The sequence below is a fragment of the Anolis carolinensis genome, chromosome 4 (genome assembly GCF_035594765.1).
Source record: "Anolis carolinensis isolate JA03-04 chromosome 4, rAnoCar3.1.pri, whole genome shotgun sequence".
Classification (NCBI taxonomy): domain Eukaryota; kingdom Metazoa; phylum Chordata; class Lepidosauria; order Squamata; family Dactyloidae; genus Anolis; species Anolis carolinensis.
Genome location: NC_085844.1, coordinates 28,959,269 through 28,978,543, shown reverse-complemented (window position 1 = coordinate 28,978,543; position 19,275 = coordinate 28,959,269). Strand labels below are relative to the sequence as shown.

The following is a 19,275-nucleotide window of genomic DNA, read 5'->3' as shown; positions in this document are numbered from 1 at the left end:
GATTTATGTTTAGACATTTGAAAGGATGTTTGCTGAGGAAGGGGCAGGCTTGTTGTCTACTGCTTTGGAGACTAAAACATTGTAGCAATGGATACAAGCAGCAGGAAAAGAGAGTCCACCTAAGCATTAGGAAGAACTTCCTGATAGTTGACATTGGAATATGCTGCTTTGGAGTGTGGTGGAGTCTCCTTTTCTGGAGTTTTTTAAGCAGAAGCTGGATGGCCATCTGCCAAGAGTACTTTGACTGTGCATTCCTGCAAGGCAGGGGGTTGGACAGGACTCCATGGTTCTATGATTAGAAGTCTGGGCATTCTGGACTCCCTCCATGTCTGGAGTCTTTAGAAGGTACTCAATAGCAGATCTTGGAAAGGTTGCTTCAAAAAGTAATCTTTCCAAGAACTGCTCAACATTGCTATGTAGGGAAGAGTGGGGCCTGGCTGTGGCGCAGGCTGGTGAGCAGCCAGTTGCAATAAATCACTCTGACCAGGAGGTCATGAGTTCGAGGCCAGCCCATGGCGGGGTGAGCACCCGACAATTAAAAATAAAAAATAGCCACTGCTCGTTGCTGACCTAGCAACCCGAAAGATAGTTGCATCTATCAAGTAGGAAATTAAGGTACCACTATAAAGTGGGGAGGCTAATTTAACTAATTTACGACTCCATAAAAATCATCCATTGGAAGTTGGAATGAGGAACTGCCGTTGCAGTGGATGATGAAGCAGCTGCTCCCCCTGTGGCCAGAATCAAACATCCCCTCAGGAGAAGGTTAAATTGCCTCTGCGTCTGTCTCTGTCTTGTTCTATGTGTATGGCATTGAATGTTTGCCTTATATGTGTACAATGTGATCCGCCCTGAGTCCCCTTCGGGGTGAGAAGGATGGAATATAAATACTGTAAATAAATAAATAATTATAGGGAGCATTATCCCAATTTGTATCCAACAGTTCCCAGGGGCATTTATTTTGCATCACTCATAGATGTAATTGTAGGAATAATTGCAACCATGTGAAATGGGACGTGGGTTTGTGACAGAATGTACTTGAACGTGCAACTGTATTCAGACATTTGCTTCTCTGTATAAGGATGTCTTAATGTTCTTTGGTAATGCCGATGGGCCAATTCAAAAAACTGGCAGTAGAAATGACTCTTAAGATTGGTGGGGCTGATTTTTAAGAATTAGAATAAAACAAAAGGTTCCCTGCCCCCCCCCCCCGGTTCAATGTTGAACGTGAGTTTCTGGGGTACAAAAAACTTCTGGGAACATTAATGGGACACTCATTTCAAAGAGGGAAAAAATCCGCAGTAGTCTATATTTATGTGCGTGCACAAATCTCCCAACAATCATCATATCTGCCATTGTACAGCTAACTCCAATGGAATGCAGCAACTTCGCTTTTAAAAAACTCTTCCATGGCAAAGGCAAACTCAGAGAAATAAATCAGCACATAACTCTAGTTAAAACAATGTGTGGCACACACACAAGGTTGAGGGGGAACATGATCAGCTAAGGGAGGAATTCGCCATGTATCACTTAGATTTAAAAAATCATAAATATTACAGGAGAAGTACAACAGGCTTGATGTCTTTCTGCAAACGTCCTCAACAGCTGGGAAGTTACACTACACCATCTGCTTGCTGGTTGGCCCAAGGAACCCAAGGCCCTTCTTTTTATTTTGCACAAATGAGGGACATTTCAAACAAGACAAAGTTCCCCCACACAGGAAAAGATGCACAAACAATGTGCAAACTGTTGTCGAAGGCTTTCATGGCCGGGGTCACAGGGTTTTGAAGATACTTTTGGCTGCAAGAAATTGTGGGATGGTATCTGTGTCTCTGCAGCATAGAAGGAAGGTCAGGGAGCACAGCAGATGTGCTTTCCTAGTCCTTAGTTTTTCCAATCTCCGTGTGTCTTGGAACAATTTCTCCCCATAGAGATGTTCAATGTGTTGTCGAAGGCTTTCATGGCCGGGATCACAGTTTGCACCAATGTGCAAACTGCCTTACGTGGAAGAAGATAGGCATCAATTTGCTGTATTTTGAGAGCAAGAAGTACCGGCAAGCTACTTATTAGGAATTCATTGAATGGATTCACATATCATGATAAGGGAAGACTGGCCTTTTGTCTTTAGTCTATTTGGGGAGGGCAGCAAATGAGATATAAATAAATGAAATACTGTAATAATATTTCTAGTAGCAAACTATTGCACACAACCAGATCTCTCCACTGCAATCAGGACTCTTTCTGTGTTTTGCTTATAGGGACTTCTAAACCTACCCTATGGCTTGTCTCTCCCCAGAAAAAGCCAGAGAACTGCTACACAATTGCTAAATACTTGGTGCACCTGAGGAAGTGGATTTAAATCCAAAAAAGCAAATACAAAAAGATCCAGATAGTCTTAAAGGTGCTGCTAGATTCTATCATCAAACCCACCTTTTCCCCCTTTTGATCCTGCAACAGATTAGCATTGTGTTTTTGAAACTCATTAGTTTCGGTAACTAAAGGTCAATGTGCTCTGTCTGCTAAATCTGGGGCCAGCCAGGAGCATTTATGTAGACAGCCTTGCCTGTTGCAATGGTGCATTAGCCCTACTGGACCGTCACCTCATCCTCAGTGTTACTGCCGCCAACCCAAGCCAGCATCAACTGTGCACCAACAATTGTAAGTGCTTCTTCTGAGGCCAGAAAAAAAGGTAAGTGTTCCATTTTGACATCAGCAAAGGAACTGTGATGGCCAAGAGTTCAAACAAATCTCTTTGACTGGCTAGAAATAGTTATTCAGAGCAGGGAAAGTTGATGGTGCCATGTCCACCTGGACCACAAATCAGTCTGAACCAGACCCAATTCGGCTGTCCAGACTGCCATGATGTTGTGGAATACTTTGGAGTTTTTAATTTGGAGTTTTGAATATGCTTTTGTGAAAAGCAGAACAAAGTCAATTCAAACTGAAAAGTCAGCAAGAATCACTAGGTTTTGTTGCCCAACCCTGAGGCCCTTTCCACACAGCTGAATGAAATGCCACATTATCTGCTTTGAGCTGGAATATATGGCAATGAGGACTCAGATAACCCAGTTCAAAGCAGATATTGTGGGATTTTCTACCTTGATATTCCTGGTTATATGGCTGTGTGGAAGAGCCCTAAGTCTTGCAAGAGGCATTTCAACCATTTAAAATAAGGAAATGACTATTCAAAAAGTGGTGTCATGAGCATCTGGGAGAGTCCAGAGGTCTGGATTTGGCCCTGAGATTTCCCACCAAATATAATGAGAATAAGATGCACGCCTCGCTCTCCAAAACCTGCCAATCCCATGAGTAATGGATTGAAAGAGAACAGACTTCTTTGCTGAACTAGCTTCCTAACTTTGGTCCTGAAACTCTTTGCTGTGAGAAGAGTGGGAAGCAAAAACAAGAACTCTGCCAATAATAACTCCCTGTATACTAGTGGAGTATTACTATGGCCAACCAGACAAACAGATTGCTACAGGAGTAGTGATCATTTTGACTAAGCATGAGAATACACAGTCATCTTAAATATGTCAGCAACATTTATGCATATGAGTAATTGGCCAGCATAGCTTCAAAAATAGCACCAGACTTGTTGTCTTATGTAAAGCAAACAAAAATATTTGCTTGAATTAGTTGCTGAGTAATAAATGAATTATAGAGCATGGTAATTTGATTTGCAGAAATATTTATGATGGAAACAGAAAGCCCAGTGGGTTTTTTTCAGTGAAAAAACGATGTTTTCCAGCAAAACATTACTGAAATACTTTTGGAAATTGGCAAATCAGTATAAAAGGAATGAAATGTTTGCTTTTAATTCATTTATTGTTTAAATAAAGGGAACTGGCTTGCAAATATTAAAAGACCTTAGGGAAGGATGCAAGCAATTAAGTCATGTCTTTTCAACAATAAAAAACTTATTAATGTCATAATACATATATATAAAATATAATATACAAAACATTAATTTTCCAAGAAAACTATTGAAGAAAAATGCCAATTTAGCAAATGCATAAATGTAGAAACATCTCTCAAACCGTTAAATCAGTTTCTTTTTAATAATGACAGAAAGTGAACTAGGTGTTCAATAAATGGCATCTGCGTGCAATTCAAAATGGTTGAAAAAGCGGATCATTAAAAAACAGGGTGTCAAAAATCAGGGGACACTTATATACCAAATATACTTCTGAACTTACCTAATATGCCTTCAGACTTAATGTGCTCCTTTAAATATAAGACAGATATAACAGCACTACCTGGGGAATAAATATTCATTCTTTAATGTCATGAAATAAGATAATAGATTATAGACAAGCACAGCATTATCATGTAATAAGATAATGTATTAAAGGTTATCTAAGGCCCCATCTACCCTGCCATATAAAGCAGTTTCAGAATGCAGATTGGCTGCATTATATGGCAGTGTAGACTCAGTTGTTTGGATGGGATATAAAAATAAAATTAAAACCAAAACATGGTTATATGACTAGTAGATTTCCAACCTGAAATCTTTCCCCTCTTGGCTGAACCCAAAAACAGATTGGAAGGATATTCCAAAGATTGTGCTTGGGTTGCTATTACTATGTTAACTGGCAATGAAGCAAGCACTAGACAAGCCAATGCACTCAATAGTTAGAGCAAGTTTGCTTTAGTATTGCCACAAATCAGAAACAACTTGAAGTCACACAACACAATAGATGTTTCTGACATATCACAACCATAAAGCGAATGAATCAAGATTTGTTCAGAGAGGGTTTGCCATTGCCTTCCTCCAAGGCTAAGAGAATGTGACTTGCTTAAGTCTACCCAGTGGTCCAACATATAAACCACTAACCATGCTATCTCTCACAAGCATGGATATCACAGGGATTTTGACAGAGACTTCTTCATTGTACCAGTCCACATATATTTTGGCTCATTACCGCCAAAATGTGAATGACTTGCTTCTTTGAACAGTGTCTTAATATCAATGTTTCTTTCTGCTAAAGATGTCAGCAATAAAGGAGATGATACAACCATTGACTGAATAATCAATTTTTGCTTGAAAAAATATTCACAAGATCTGGATTTTAAATCCTGGAGAAGCTCATGGACCCCATCACACTAGAGCATGAATCTACTTTAAATCCAGGCATGATCATCAAGTTTAAAGACAACATCAAACTGGGAGGGATAGCCAATACTCCAGAAGACAGGAGCAGAATTCAAAATGATCTTAACAGATTAGAGAGATGGGCTGAAACTAACAAAATGAAGTTCAACAGGGACAAATGCAAGATACTCCACTTAGGCAGAAAAAATGAAATGCAAAGATACAGAATGGGGGACGCCTGGCTTGAAAGCAGTACGTGTGAAAAAAATCATGGACAACAAGTTAAACATGACCCTGTACTGTGATGCAGCAGCAAAAAAAAAGCCAATGGGATTTTGGCCTGCATCAATAGGAGTATAGTGTCTAGATCCAGAGAAGTCGTGCTTCCCCTCTATTCCGCCTTGGTCAGCTGAAATACTATGTCCAATTCTGGGCACCGCAACTGAAGGGAGATATTGACAAGCTGGAAAGTGTCCAGCGGGCGACTAAAATGATTACGGGCCTGGAGAACAAGCCCTATAAGAAGTGGCTTAAAGAGCTGGGCATGATTAGCCTGCAGAAGAGAAAGCTGAGAGGAGACATGATAGCCATGTACAAATATGTGAGGGGAAGTCTCAGGGAGGAGGGAGAAAGATTGTTTTCTGCTTCTCTGGAGACTAGGACACAGAACAACGGCTTCAAACTACAGAAAGGAGATTCCACCTGAACATTAGGAAGAACTTCCTCACTGTGAGAGCTGTTCAGCAGTGGAACTCTCTGCCCCGGAGTGTGGTGGAGGCTCCTTCTTTGGAGGCTTTTAAGCAGAGGCTGGATGGCTATCTGTTGGGGGTGTTTGAATGTGATTTTCCTGCTTCTTGGCAGGGGGTTGGACTGAATGGCCCATGAGGTCTCTTCCAACTCTATGATTCTATGATTCTGCCTCCTGCAGAATTCTGGGGCTTGTAGTTTAGGGAGGGGCTTTAAACTGCTCAGCCAGGCAGGTCCTGGACCTCACTAAACTATAAACTCCAGAATTCTACAGGAGGCAGAAACTGGATTTAAAGTGGATCCATGCTCTGGTGTGATTCTTATCACTTCAAGTTACAAGTGGTCATGTTATTACTTTCAAAGAAATAGAAGAGAAAGTCAGAACGAGATCTGGATAAAGCACTTTCCTTACTGTGCCAATTTAGTTCTTGTACTTGCAACAAAGTAGTATGAAAGAATGTGAGCTCCACTTCCTTCCTCTGGTTCTTCTGTCCAATCTACCATCTTAGGACTTTACCACTTACTTCCAATATCATTCTGCTACATACAAAGGTCAGATCTTATGCTCTATCATAAAATTAAAATGACCTCCAAAATAACTTTTCTCAGATCTCTACATAAGCCCAAGTTGAAGTTCTTCGTAAGTTCTAGTAAGAAAGATTATGAATAGAAAAAATGGTTACATTCTAATATATTTTTTAAAGTATTAAGTACACTTCAATTTTATCAATGGCCCATGAAAACAGCCAATGGGAAAACTGGTGTGCACAACAAGAAAATACACACATAGGGCCTTGAATTAGAACACATTTGTTAAAATCAGTATCCTGTTTCAAATGCTTCCCAGGGATTAAGAAAGGATAAACAGCAGCAGGCATATTTGCTTCATCAGCAGGAAACCTCCCCTCCTGGAGGAAGCATAACATTTTTCTTGCAATGAAAAGTTTAAGCATCATTGCTATAAAGAGCTACTCAAGATGACATGAACCAATGTGATAGTATGAATACAAAACTTTGAGATGCACTTACAAAACGTATCTGCTAAAGTCTGTCGCTTTATGCAAAACACACTAAAACGAGAGCTTTCATAATCAAAAGGTACCAGTCTCCAAGCAACACACAGCTGCAGCTATATGAGGGGACAGCAGCAGGAGGCAAAGGGAGCATTCGCAATACATAAATTACAGGTCTACCTCAGTTAGCAAACAGCAGATGAGTCCTGAGCTTTACTTTTTAAACAGAAAATTTGGTACCTAAATAACAGAAGTAACATGGAAAGGGACAGGGCCCTGTACCACAAAAAAGAGGAGTAGTTCAACATGATTCAGCAAACTTTCCATCCAAACAGGATGCAAAGTGAAAAGAAACAACGAGTATATTAAGTAAGGGATGCACAGGCAAACAAACACATCTCAAATCCCCTAGGTCAGTAGTTCTCAACCTGTGGGTCCTCAGATGTTTTGGCCTTCAACTCCCAGAAATCCGAACAGCTGGTAAACTGGCTGGGATTTCTGGGAGTTGTAGGCCAAAACACCTGGGGACCAACAGGTCGAGAACCACTGCTCTAGAGCCCACTAGAAGGCTTCTTCCAAAAGGCATCCAGGGAAGATTTTCTTCCTTCCATTTCATCAGTTTGGGGTTTTTTCCCATTTTGGTAGTAAAACTTACAGATCTTTGGAGGGTTTTAAGCAGAGGCTAGATGGCCATCTGTCGGAGGTGCTTTGATGATGTTTTTCCTGCATGGCAGGGGGTTGGATTGGATGGCCCATGTGCTCTTTTCTATGGTCTATGGTTTTTTCAATATGCTGTGACAAGCTGACAAGGCAGCCTTATCTGCTTTCTTCTTTTCTCCATGTTGTGATGCTCAAACACACTAGGCTGTATGGAGCACCAGTATGTGAACAAAACCTCCTATTCATACTATAGGAGCCCTGAGTGGAATCAGCCAGGAGTGGGGCATGGAAGTGGAGCAGGCATGTGGCCTCATTCTTCTGGCTGCATACGATTGTTCTACATGTGAGTAAACTCTGCTGTGCCATGAGGAATAGTGAGTACATCTCTTAGACAATAGAATAGGGGTGTCATCCCATGCTCCACCTCCCATCCCCAGAAGCACAGGTGGTTGGGGAACCCTTGTGAATACTAAGAAATCTAGCCGACAGATTTGCACTTGGGGTGAAACAGGTGAAATTGATGGGATCACCTTGCACAAACAAAAATACTTTTATAGTATTCGTAAGTATAGTTTAGTTTTAGTATAGTTTTAGTAGTACTGTATAGTTTTAGTAAGAATGTGTTTTGCTTTCCAACTCCACCATAACACTTATCTGGACTTTGACTTGATCACTCCTCTTCTTGACTGGAATGTTACGTGTTCTAACAAATTTGCCTCCCTAGAGACCTTTTTTAAATAAGTCTGTTCTTTCAAAATTTGTGCAATTTTGACAGAGATAAATGATGGTTGCTTGTTTCCCTAAGACATATGAATACAATTTGAGGAGGTGTGAGTCTTACCTAGGACAGCCGTGCTTCCTAGTGGAGCAATAACCATGACTGGAGCAAATCCATAGGCTGCAAAGTTCCCTGTTTCTCCAATCCCCATCAGTACCATTCCAGACCACCATAGTTTGCTTCTGTAAAATGGCTTTGGAGTGGCTTGGCACTTCAATCGAAGATGAGAATATTTCTAGATATAGAAAGAAGAGTCAAAAATGTAAGACATTCTACAAACATTGACTTGAACCTTTATAAGCTATTACAGAAACTTTTTTCATTCTGGGTGAAATAATGCTGCTATTATGTAATGCTTAAGAAATTACATAAATCTCCAGTCTCTAAATAAACACTTATGGAACAAAAATGTCAACATGCACTGAAGTTAACATGCCGAGTAGGTGGTTTGAAATGCTTTGGATATGTAGAAGCTACTTTCAAAATATGACTTTTTAAGAAACTTTGAATTCCGAGAGCAGTCTCGAAGCAGGGCCAAAACAAACCCTCCTGTCATTTAAGAAAACCAAAAAGGAACGAAGCTCCAGACATGTGTCAGTTTGAACTGGCAAGGCATTCAACACACACATTCGTTTGAATTATTCACAAAATACAGAAAGTGGGGAAGAGCAGAGAACAGAAATGCAAAGAGATTGTCAAAAACTAAAAATTTAAAGAGACTATTGAGTTTGATTTAATAGCGTGTCTTCGCCTACAGAAGGCTCTTTGATCTTGCAGAAACTTCCATCAGTGCAATGGAATATAAGGCAATTTTGGCCTATTTCTGCAACTTCTTGAACTAACACTCATTCTGCACAATAGGGTCTCTCTAGGGTAGATGAGAGGAGAAGTAGGACTAAAGACTACCATTAAGTGAAAGAATTTGCAAAAAAAATATTACTTCTCATTTTGCTGAAGTTGCTGATAGGTTAACGGGTTGTTCTCCAGGGTTTAAAGCTGGGATTTTCTCACAATAAATCAAAGAGGTCAGGTTTTAAACCTGGAATTTTCTGTTAGAGTTCAACCACTGGGTGAGGCAGGACCTAAAGTCTTGAGAGGTTTCCATAAATTATGGTTCCCTACCCAGAAGCTGCTAAAAATGACTTGTGTCAGTTGCCATTCCGCATAGTAAATTTGAGAATTAAAAGTCCATTTGGATAGGTTACAATCTAATCACGCAAGGTATCAATACGACCCAGGAACTATACCATGCTGGCATGGAAAATCACAAAGCAATTAGAATTAACGATATAGCCAGCTGCTTTCAAATAGTAGTGCTATTGTATTACGCGCTTCCATGTACAAGCAGTTTCCAACAGCCTCCACATGGGAGCCATAAGATTCAAAGTGGTGGTCAAAAGAGTCTTTCTGCTGGACAAGGATTGCTGTGTGTGGCAAGCATTGATTTCATGGCAGAGTGGTAATCCGATCCCCGCTCTGGAGGGCATGCCATTTGCTTGACTCCCTTTCAGGCACATTGTCTTAAGACTACAAGCTGTTGGAATCAGAGAGGGCGAGAACGTAGTGGGAGGCACTGACAGGAAAGGAAAAGTCTGTCTTGTGTGGTTCTTGGTTATACAGAAATGATGGTACAGCTTAAGAGTTTTGGCTTTGTATGTCAAAACCCATTAGGGAACAATATGGAATAAGATTTGCCAGGAAACAACTCCAAATTAAAGGCATATTTTATGACCACCAAATATGTTACTTTAAAAAATAATTGAAGTATTTCCATTTACATTATGACCCCCATATCCACGGAAGATATGTTCCTGGACTTATTGTGGAAACATAAAACTGTGGATAATAGTGAACCATATTGCAATGAACCACTTTGGGTGGAAGCACACTGTAGAATCACATCTCTCTAGCATTTCTATGTTTTCCAACATGACACTATGGTCAACTTCCAACAAAAGCATACTATAGAATTGAATTGTTGGACTTAGAAAATGTACCGAGAGAACACCTCTCTAGCATTTCTAGGTCCTCAGAAACAACTGCTTGGCCAGTTTGCAGCAAAAGCATACCACGGAATTGCATTGGAGAACCCCTCCAGCATTTCTAGGTCCTCAGTGTGACCCTGTAGTCAACATCCAGTAAACAAACACCATAAAATTGTGCCTCTTGATCTAGAAAAAGCTTTTTCAGACATGAGTAAATACAACTTTGTATACTGGTCCTGTGCATATGGGGGTCATACTGTATTTAAAACAACTTGATAACTAAATTCTGCGAATAAATAACAAAATTATTCCAAAACATTTTGTGATGTAATTACAGGCTGAGTGTCAAGAGTCAGACGCCAGTTAACATACAAAACAAAGTTTATTCCGAAGATAAGCCAAAAAATAACATAAACACAGGAAATATCCTTGAAACACTTCACTTTTCAGTGTTTCGAGAGTAGATTGGACAATAATAACTCAAAAACGAGCCACACTAATTTCCCATGCTGGCATTCAATAAAAAACTAAATAACGCTTCAATTCAGCTTTGGGAAACAAATAGAGTTAATTGCTGGAAAATAAACAAACTAGAAAAGCAGTAAGCTGCTTCCACGGTGCAGATAAGCCGAGAGCCTCAAAGGGATGATGAATAGCCGTCGTCAGAAGAATCCAAGGTCAGGTCGGGAGGCAGCAGAAATTCCGAAAGACAAACCAATAGTCAGAAGCCGGGAGTAGCCGTCAGTCAGAGGGCGTAGACAGAAGCCAGGTCAAATTCAATCCAAGGTCCGAAGAGGGTGCAGTCATCCAAAACAGGTCCACGATAAGACACAGCGAGAGCCAAGCTAGATGATATCAGCAGATTCAAATCATAGTCCAAGTTCAGTCTTCATGGAAACACAGAGATCCCAATGGTGCCTCAGCAACACCTTGCCACACGCAAAGTGCAGTGGCCAAACATTCCCATTTTATTCCCCTTCCTCCTGGGTGACCAAACACTCACACCCAAACACCAGGTGTCCCAAATCTACTCAGAGTCTGAACTCCACACAGCTAGAGCTCGTGGATCTGGAGTACCTAGCAATTCGTCGGAGTCCCAATCATCCTGCCCACACTTAGCCCCATGAACACTTAAAGAACCATCCTCCCTTCTCCAAGCATCCCAATTGGGATCAGCTCCTGCAGAAACCCCAGGTTCAGAAGTATCCATAAGCCCCAAATCCCCAGACATCTCCGGTGGCTGTGCCCATTCAGTGCCCGCTTCCCCAGCCACCACTGTTCCTCAGCATCCATCTCCCCATCTGAATCTTCCTCATATAGCTCTCTAAGTCGCTTCCTGCGCAACTCCTCCAGTGAACCCTCATCACGAGGGTTTTTTCTTCCTCTTCGAATTCCATCACCATCAACCATAATCCCCGAAGGCGCAGTCACAACACTGAGCATTCCTTATTCAGAATTTTGCTTTCTGGTGGTTCAATGTAACCAAACTTTGCTTCATGTACAAAATTATTTTTAAAATATTGTGTATATATAGTACTTACCTTCAGGCTATGTGCATGAGGTGTATATGAATCATAAATGAATTTCTTTTTAGACTTGGATCACATCTCCAAGACATCTCATATTTTGTATATGCATATGCAAATACAGGTACTGTATTCCAAAGCCTGAAAAATTCCAAAATCCAAAACACATCTGACCCCAGGCATTTCAGATAAAGGATACTTAGCCTGTAGTAGTTGTCATTAAACTCTCAACTACTACAGGGAGTTAATAGCAATCAAGTGCTTCTCCAGATGTGGTTAGACTGCAGCTTTCCGCATTCATCACCATTGGTAATGCTGGCTTGTAAACCAACGCATCTGGCGATGGCCATGTGATTTCCACATCTGATTTATTGCAAGATAATGTGAATGTAATCTTGTACAGAGATCTACAGTTTAGCTTGTGCTGCAGCCTACAGTGTTAAGGAGATGCTCATACCTGCAGATTCAAAGAGATGCTGATCACAACATTTCCTGTGACTGCCAACAAGATGCCTAGGAGCAATTTCTGCAAAAACAAAAACACCAGAGGTGTACAATGAGACAGAAAGTGCAGAGAAGTAGCCGAGTATTGATATATTTACACTAATTTACATAATGGCACACGCTCAGGATTTATGTTCATTCAAATCCATTGCATTTTCACAAGTATACATATAGGGCCAAGCTATATGTTCCTTCTGGGAAGGACAACCCTGATCCATCCTCTGTCACCCCACTTTTCCAGCTGCTTTTAAAAATGTCCCAATTTCGTTCTCCTTCTCCCATTTCTCCCCATTCATCCTCAACTTACTCCAATTGTTACAAACTGATTTCAAAGCGAAAAAGTAGTTTGCACTCAAAGAACTCAGACCATGCAAAGAAGAAGGCAGGTTCTCACCTTTACCAGTAAGCTCAGGCAGAAGCAAACCGCTGAGTCTCTCCTAGCTTGTGTGGTTTTTCTCATTAATAGCTTTTACCATCTTGATCATATTCTGATGCTGCTTGGCCACACATATACTGTTTTTCATCTCTGAAATGCACTGGTTGCTATTCAGATATTTCCATCAACTTCAGAAACAGAAGGTTGTAAAACTACTCACTGACTGCAGATGCTAAGGAGAAGCCTATACTGATGTTTTCATTTGTTTAACCATGTAAGAAGAATAGGCCAATAAGCATGGATAAATATAAATTGTGGCGCAAGTGAAATATATAGCCCACATTTCAAAACTAGTTCAACTCCATAGGAATTCTATGTGTTATAGCCATCACTGATTAATTTCTGCCTTTCGAACTATTTTTGTAGCAAATGTATTATAATATATCAATATAAATGCAGGAAATATATGATCAAAAAGGTAGACAGCTTATGCAGCTCAAACAAACAACATTAAAGATATTGAGCAAGAATTCTCTCAAATATTTTTCCTTACCTGTTCAGGAAACTCATTTTGAGGCAGAATATAAAACATCTGAGGGCAATTTGTAAGTGGACAATATGTGTTCAACTTATGCGCGTCAACTTATGGCTAAGCTATCGATCTTATGGAGTTTTCCTAGGAAATGAATACTCAGAAGTAGATTTGCCAGTTCCTTCATCTGAAGCATAGTCTACAGCACCTGGTATTCATTGGTGGTCTCCCATCCAAGTCCTCGCCGGGGCTGTTCCTGCTTAGCTTCCAAGATCAGACAAGATCTGGTGCTTAAAGGGTGTTCAAACCCTCAGGATAGGATATTATAGCTTCTCAGTAAACCATAATGGAGCATTGCATGTATACAACATTAATGAGCTTTCCAGCCTTTCCAATAGATCAGTCACCAAAGGTGAATTTATCAGCTCAATTCAGATCATGACAAAATGGTTATCAATGTATATTATATTCCACCCGAATGGACTAAGGATGGTAAAATTACATGCCATAGTGATTTCAATGGAACACTGAAAAATGGATCACAACTAAGAAGATCTTCCCAAATGCTCCAAGGGAGGTTGGAGGTGGACTATGGGCATACTCCAGGTGACTTTTAATAAATTGTCATCTCATAGATTCATCAGAGAAATTCAGCATTATATAAAAACATAAGATGAGTTCTGCTGGATCATATTAATGACCCCCCTTGTCCAACACATTGTTCCCACAGCAGCCAAGCAGTTCCCTGTGAGAAGCCCATTTGCAAGACATGAATGCAGTGCCACCCTCCCACTCATGTTCCCTGGCAACTTGTTCACATTCACAAGCATACTGTCTCCAAATATCTAACTACGATGACAATGGTCTTGGTGTTTTACACTTTTAAACAGATACATTATAGTTAAAACCCCCAAAAAATCAACATTAAAATAGAATTAAAACCATTGGAAACATACAATTAAATTTTAAAAGGCAGTCTTTAAAAGCTCTGTACAATGAGAAGACTGCAACACATTCTTAGTAGAAACATCCATTCTAAAGCCTGTCAGAATAAAAGAATATTTGCCTGGCAAAAAAAGAAGGCAGAATAGATAATACTAGCCTTGAATTTTCTATAAATTGTTCTTGTGACAGCAGGTTCCACGGCTGGTTGCTATGTAAAGAGGTTCTTTCACTATTTTGTTTCATTGAGCTTGGGTTCTAGTATTAAGGCAAAGAAAGGGGGAGAACTCTCTTCCTATCTATTTTCTGTACACCATGCACACATAGTTCACATCATCTTCAATTTTTTCAAGTTCAAAAGTTCTCCATGTTGGCTTCCTGGTTATTTCAGGTTTGTTTACAATTTACCACCCCTTCAAAGAGCTCAGGATTCTCCTTTCATCCATTCTGTCCTCCCAACCTTTTGAGGTAGGAACTGACAGGTAAACACACAGGGCCAGAATTTGTTTAGATACATAAAAATGCAACAAGGAATGTATTCTGTTGAAAGTGGTGGAAGCAGAGTTGGAAGATGACACATTCAGCTACGGCAAACTGGGCATTGCAGTTGTGAATCCTATACTGTATTTTGCATTGTGATTCCACACTATAGTTGTACATGGTGGTGATGCCCAGTGTAATGGCATCTAGCCACTGACATGTTTTATACACATTGCTATTTGACATAGAGGTTGGGACAGCACTGACGTGGCATATGTCTGCATGCTACGTTCAGGGAGTGTTGGATTGAGGCCAGGAGCTGACATCCTGTTAGTGAAATGTATAGGAGTAAGTTGGACTACACAAGCAGAGTGTTTTTCCTTTTTGGCAATACACAATGATTGTATCCAGGTGATGACACTATAAGTGGAGCCGTGGATGTACGGCCATTGCATAAGCATACTGAAGTACACAGAGAGGGGCTTGAATGAAGATTGCTCTTTGTGCTGCCTTTGTACATTGTGATTGCAGTAAGGCCCCCATATGTGGAAGATACATTCCTGGCTGGACTGTGGTTAACTGAGGCCCCTTCCACCCAGCTGAATAAAATCCCACCTTATCTGCTCTGAACTGGGTTATATGGCAGTGTGGGCTCAGATACCCCAGTTCAAAGCAGATATTGAAAGGTTTTCTGCCTTGATATGGCTGTGTGGAAGAGCCCTGAAACGACAGATACAACCAACCACCATTAAATGACCTGACTTCCAGTCCCAGAATATCATAGTGTTACCTTGGAGGTATCCTCTCCAGAAATTTACTAGGTCCTCCAGGGTGACTCTGCAGTAACATGTAAGGAGAAAGCATTCCACAGAATCTCCTGGAGGACCTAGCAAATTCTTAGATCAGAGGTAAGTAAAACTTCAGATGTGGCTTCCATAGTTATGGGGGTCTTGCAATGAGTCTACGTGTGGGTATTTATTTATTCTCTGTTGTGGGTTGCCAGGCTCACATAATGTAACTTTGGCAGTGGCTATTTACTCTACAGGAAAGCAACCAGAACCCAGCCACATGCATTTCACCATTGATCCACATATGTTGCACTATACTGATCGTCAGCTCTGGCTTGCATAATGTAACTTGGGTAGTAGCTATTTACTCTACAGGAATGCAACCAGGACCCAGCCACATGCATTTCACCATTGATCCACATATATTCCACTACACCAGGGGTCCCCAAACTAAGGCCCGGGGGCCGGATGCGGCCCTCCAAGGTCATTTACCTGGCCCCCGCCCTCAGTTTTAGACTTAGGCTCGCCCAAAGTCTGAAATGACTTGAAGGCACACAACAACAACAACAGTCCTAATTAACTTGACTATCTCATTGGCCAGAAGCAGGCCCACACTTCCCATTGAAATACTGATAGGTTTATGTTGGTTAAAATTGTTATCATTTTTAAACTAGCTTGGGTACCCACTGATGCCCAGGTTATTTGAAAAGGGTCTTGTTTGTTTTTGGATGTTACACTATTTCTTAGGGGGAAAAAACTGTCTTTGCTCCCATTAGGAAATGCACAAGGATGTGGGTGAACTACAATTCCCAAAAATCTTGGGTCAACTCTCTCCAAACTCTGCCAGTATTCACAATTGGCCGTGTTGGGTCTGTGTGCCAAGTTTGGTCCAGATCCGTCATCAGATGAGTTCAGTGTTCTCTGAATATGGGTGAACTTTAACTCCTGGATGTCATGATCAATCACCCCCAAACCCCGCCAGTATGCAAAGTTGGCCATGTTGGGTCTCTATGCCAAGTGAGTTCTAGGTCCATTGTTGGTGGAGTTCAGAGTGCTCTTAGACTGCAGGTGAACTATACATCCCAGTCCCTACAACTCCTATAAATCATGGTGAATTCTCCCCAAACCTCTCTCTAGTATGTTCAGTTGCTGATCGAGTCCTCTGTTTGATGTGTGCCATAGGAAAGGGTAGGGAAGGGTTAAGAGAAAGGCAGTGGGCGAAGTCATGCAAATAGAGAGAGAAAGGAACACTGGGATGTGTTCGCTGTAACCTGCAATGTCCTGGGAGGGAGTGACTTGGTGGCTCCTCAGCACTGGGAACTATGGCCTGTTTGTGGAGGCCAGAGGCTGTCTGTGTGAGTGGACACCTGTGCCACATCCACATATACAGATGTTCACTTTTATTATGTGTATAGACACAGATATTGTATTGTTCTTTCATTGTTGTTGTTGGGTGGTGTTTGGGGGGGAGGGGTTGCATTACAAATAAGACATCTGCAGTGTGCATAGGAATTTGTATTTTTTTTTTCAAATGATAATTTGGCCCCTCGGCAGTGTGAAGAATTGTGGACCGACCCTCTGCTTAAAAGGTTTGAGGAACCCTGCACTATACTATAGTGATCCTCAGCTCTGGCTTGCATAACGTAACCTTCCCAGTGGGTATTTACTCTATTACACGAATGCAAAAATCCTACCTATTCGGAAACTCCACCTGCAAATCCGGAGTGTTTGACAGCCCTCTTGGTATTGTTGGACTTTATGGGTCCTAGTTAGCACAACCAATAGGGAGGACTATCCTCCCTCCTCCCTCACTGTATACAAAGCCTGGTTCCTGGTAAAGACGATCCTGAACAAGAGAAATAGAATCTATTTGGGAAGACTTTGCATTGGGCCAAGGCAGAGAGAGTGATCCCAAACTGTGGTGATCCTACACAGTGTAGAGCAGGCCTGGGCCAACTTGGGCTCTTCAGGGGTTTTGGACTCCAGCTCCCACCATTCCTAACAGCCTCAGGCCCCTTCCTTTTGCCCCTCAGCCGCTTAAGCGGAAGGGGCCTGAGGCTGTTAGGAATGGTGGGAGCTGGAGTCCAAAACACCTGGAGGACCCAAGTTGGCCCAGGCCTGGTGTAGATGGCCCCATTCTTACCTGGTTGGCGTAGTACCAGCCCCAGGACAGCAGCGCCTCTCTGGCCCCTTCCACCACAGAGCTCCCTTTCGGGGCGGCGTGGGGGTCTCCCAAAGGGTCTCCGTGGGTCCCCAGCCACGCCATGATCGCACCAAGGGAGCAACCGAGGAAACCGGATCCCTCCTGGCCTCCCACTTCCTGCTAAGGGCAGGGTTTGGGTGGAGGAAAGGGAGGCCGGGAGGGAGGGAAGGCGAGTTCGCTCCTAGGCGCCCAGAGAAGAAGAGAACAGAGGTTTGGGAAAGGTATTTGTGGGAACCCAAGACACCAACCCTGGGATCCTAAGCGGCAGCAGGCACAACATTCCCTTTCCTGCAACTTCTCGTAAACAGAAAGTTGTTTCACGGGGGGGAAACGCAGAGTTGCGAAGGGACACAAAGTTTCAGTTTCTGCTGTATTCTTCCTCCCTCCCGTCATCTCTTCCTCCTCTGCAGCAATAGCCCGAGATTTAACTCTTTCCCAATGGAATAGGGCGCATCTACACTAGAATTAGGAGCCCCGGTGGCGAAGTGCGTTAAAGCGCTGAGCTGCTGAACTTGCAGACCGAAAGGTCCCAGGTTCAAATCCCGGGAGCGGCTTGAGCGCCCGCTGTTAGCTCCAGCTCCTGCCAACCTAGCAGTTCGAAAACATGCCAATGTGAGTAGATCAATAGGTCCCGCTCCGGCAGGAAGGTAAGGGCGCTCCATGCAGTCATGCCGGCCACATGACCTTGGAGGTGTCTACGGACAACGCCGGCTCTTCGGCTTAAAAATGGAGATGACCACCAACGCCCAGAGTCAGACATGATTGGACTTAACTTCAGGGGAAACCTTTACCTTTACCTTTACACTAGAATTAACGCAGCTGGACACCACTTTCACTGCCATGGCTCAATGCTATCCAGTCCTGCGAGATGCAGTTCTATAAGGTCGCTCACTACCAAAGAGGTCTGGAGCCTCACTAAACTGCAACTCCCAGGATCCCATAGTACTGAGCCAGGGCAGGTAAATTGTGGTCAAACTTCATTAATTATGCCAGGGGTCCCCAAACTAAGGCCCGGGGGCCGGATGCGGCCCTCCGAGGTCATTTACCTGGCCCCCGCCCTCAGTTTTATAATATAATATATTGTATATACATATAATATTGATAATAATATTATAATGTAATACAATATAACACTAATAATAATACCATATAATAATATTAATTATATATTCTACATTACATATAATATTACTAATAATATTACAGTATAGTGGTATAGTTCAATATAGTAATATATAATGCTAATATTATTCTATGCTAATAATATAATATATTGTATGTACATATAATTTGTAAGCCACTCTGAGTCCCCTTTGGGGTGAGAAGGGTGTGATACAAATGCAGTAAATAAATGCAGTAAATAATAAATAAATAAATTTTAGACAGGCTTGCCCAAAGTCTGAAATGACTTGAAGGCACACAACAATAACAACAACAACAACAACAACAACAACTAACTTGACTATCTCATTGGCCAGAAGCAGGACCACACTTCCCATTGAAATCCTGATAAATGTATGTTGGTTAAAATTGTTTTTATTTTTTAAATATTGTATTGTTCTTTCATTGTTCTCGTTGTTGTTGTTTTTGCACTACAAATAAGACATGTGCAGTGTGCATCGGAATTTGTTTGTATTTTTTTTTCAAAT

The 19,275-nt window shown here is 41.6% G+C and overlaps 1 protein-coding gene across 2 annotated transcripts in view; it reads right to left on the bottom strand.

The window, feature by feature from the left end:
* Nucleotides 1–17,831, bottom strand: part of nipal2 (NIPA like domain containing 2) — a 45,165-nt gene extending 27,334 nt beyond the window's left edge. The window contains exons 1-4 of one of the 2 annotated variants that reach the window (XM_003219505.4): nt 17,567–17,830; nt 12,259–12,327; nt 8,354–8,525; nt 4,197–4,256 (exon numbers count right to left, since the gene is read on the bottom strand). In XM_003219505.4, the coding sequence (XP_003219553.1) occupies nt 4,197–4,256; nt 8,354–8,525; nt 12,259–12,327; nt 17,567–17,689 (424 nt within the window). In that variant the 5' untranslated portion in view covers nt 17,690–17,830. Of the gene's footprint in view, nt 1–4,196; nt 4,257–8,353; nt 8,526–12,258; nt 12,328–17,566 lie in introns of both variants that reach the window. The other variant, XM_062980147.1, reaches the window with a different exon arrangement.
* Between the last annotated feature and the right edge of the window lie 1,444 nt (nt 17,832–19,275).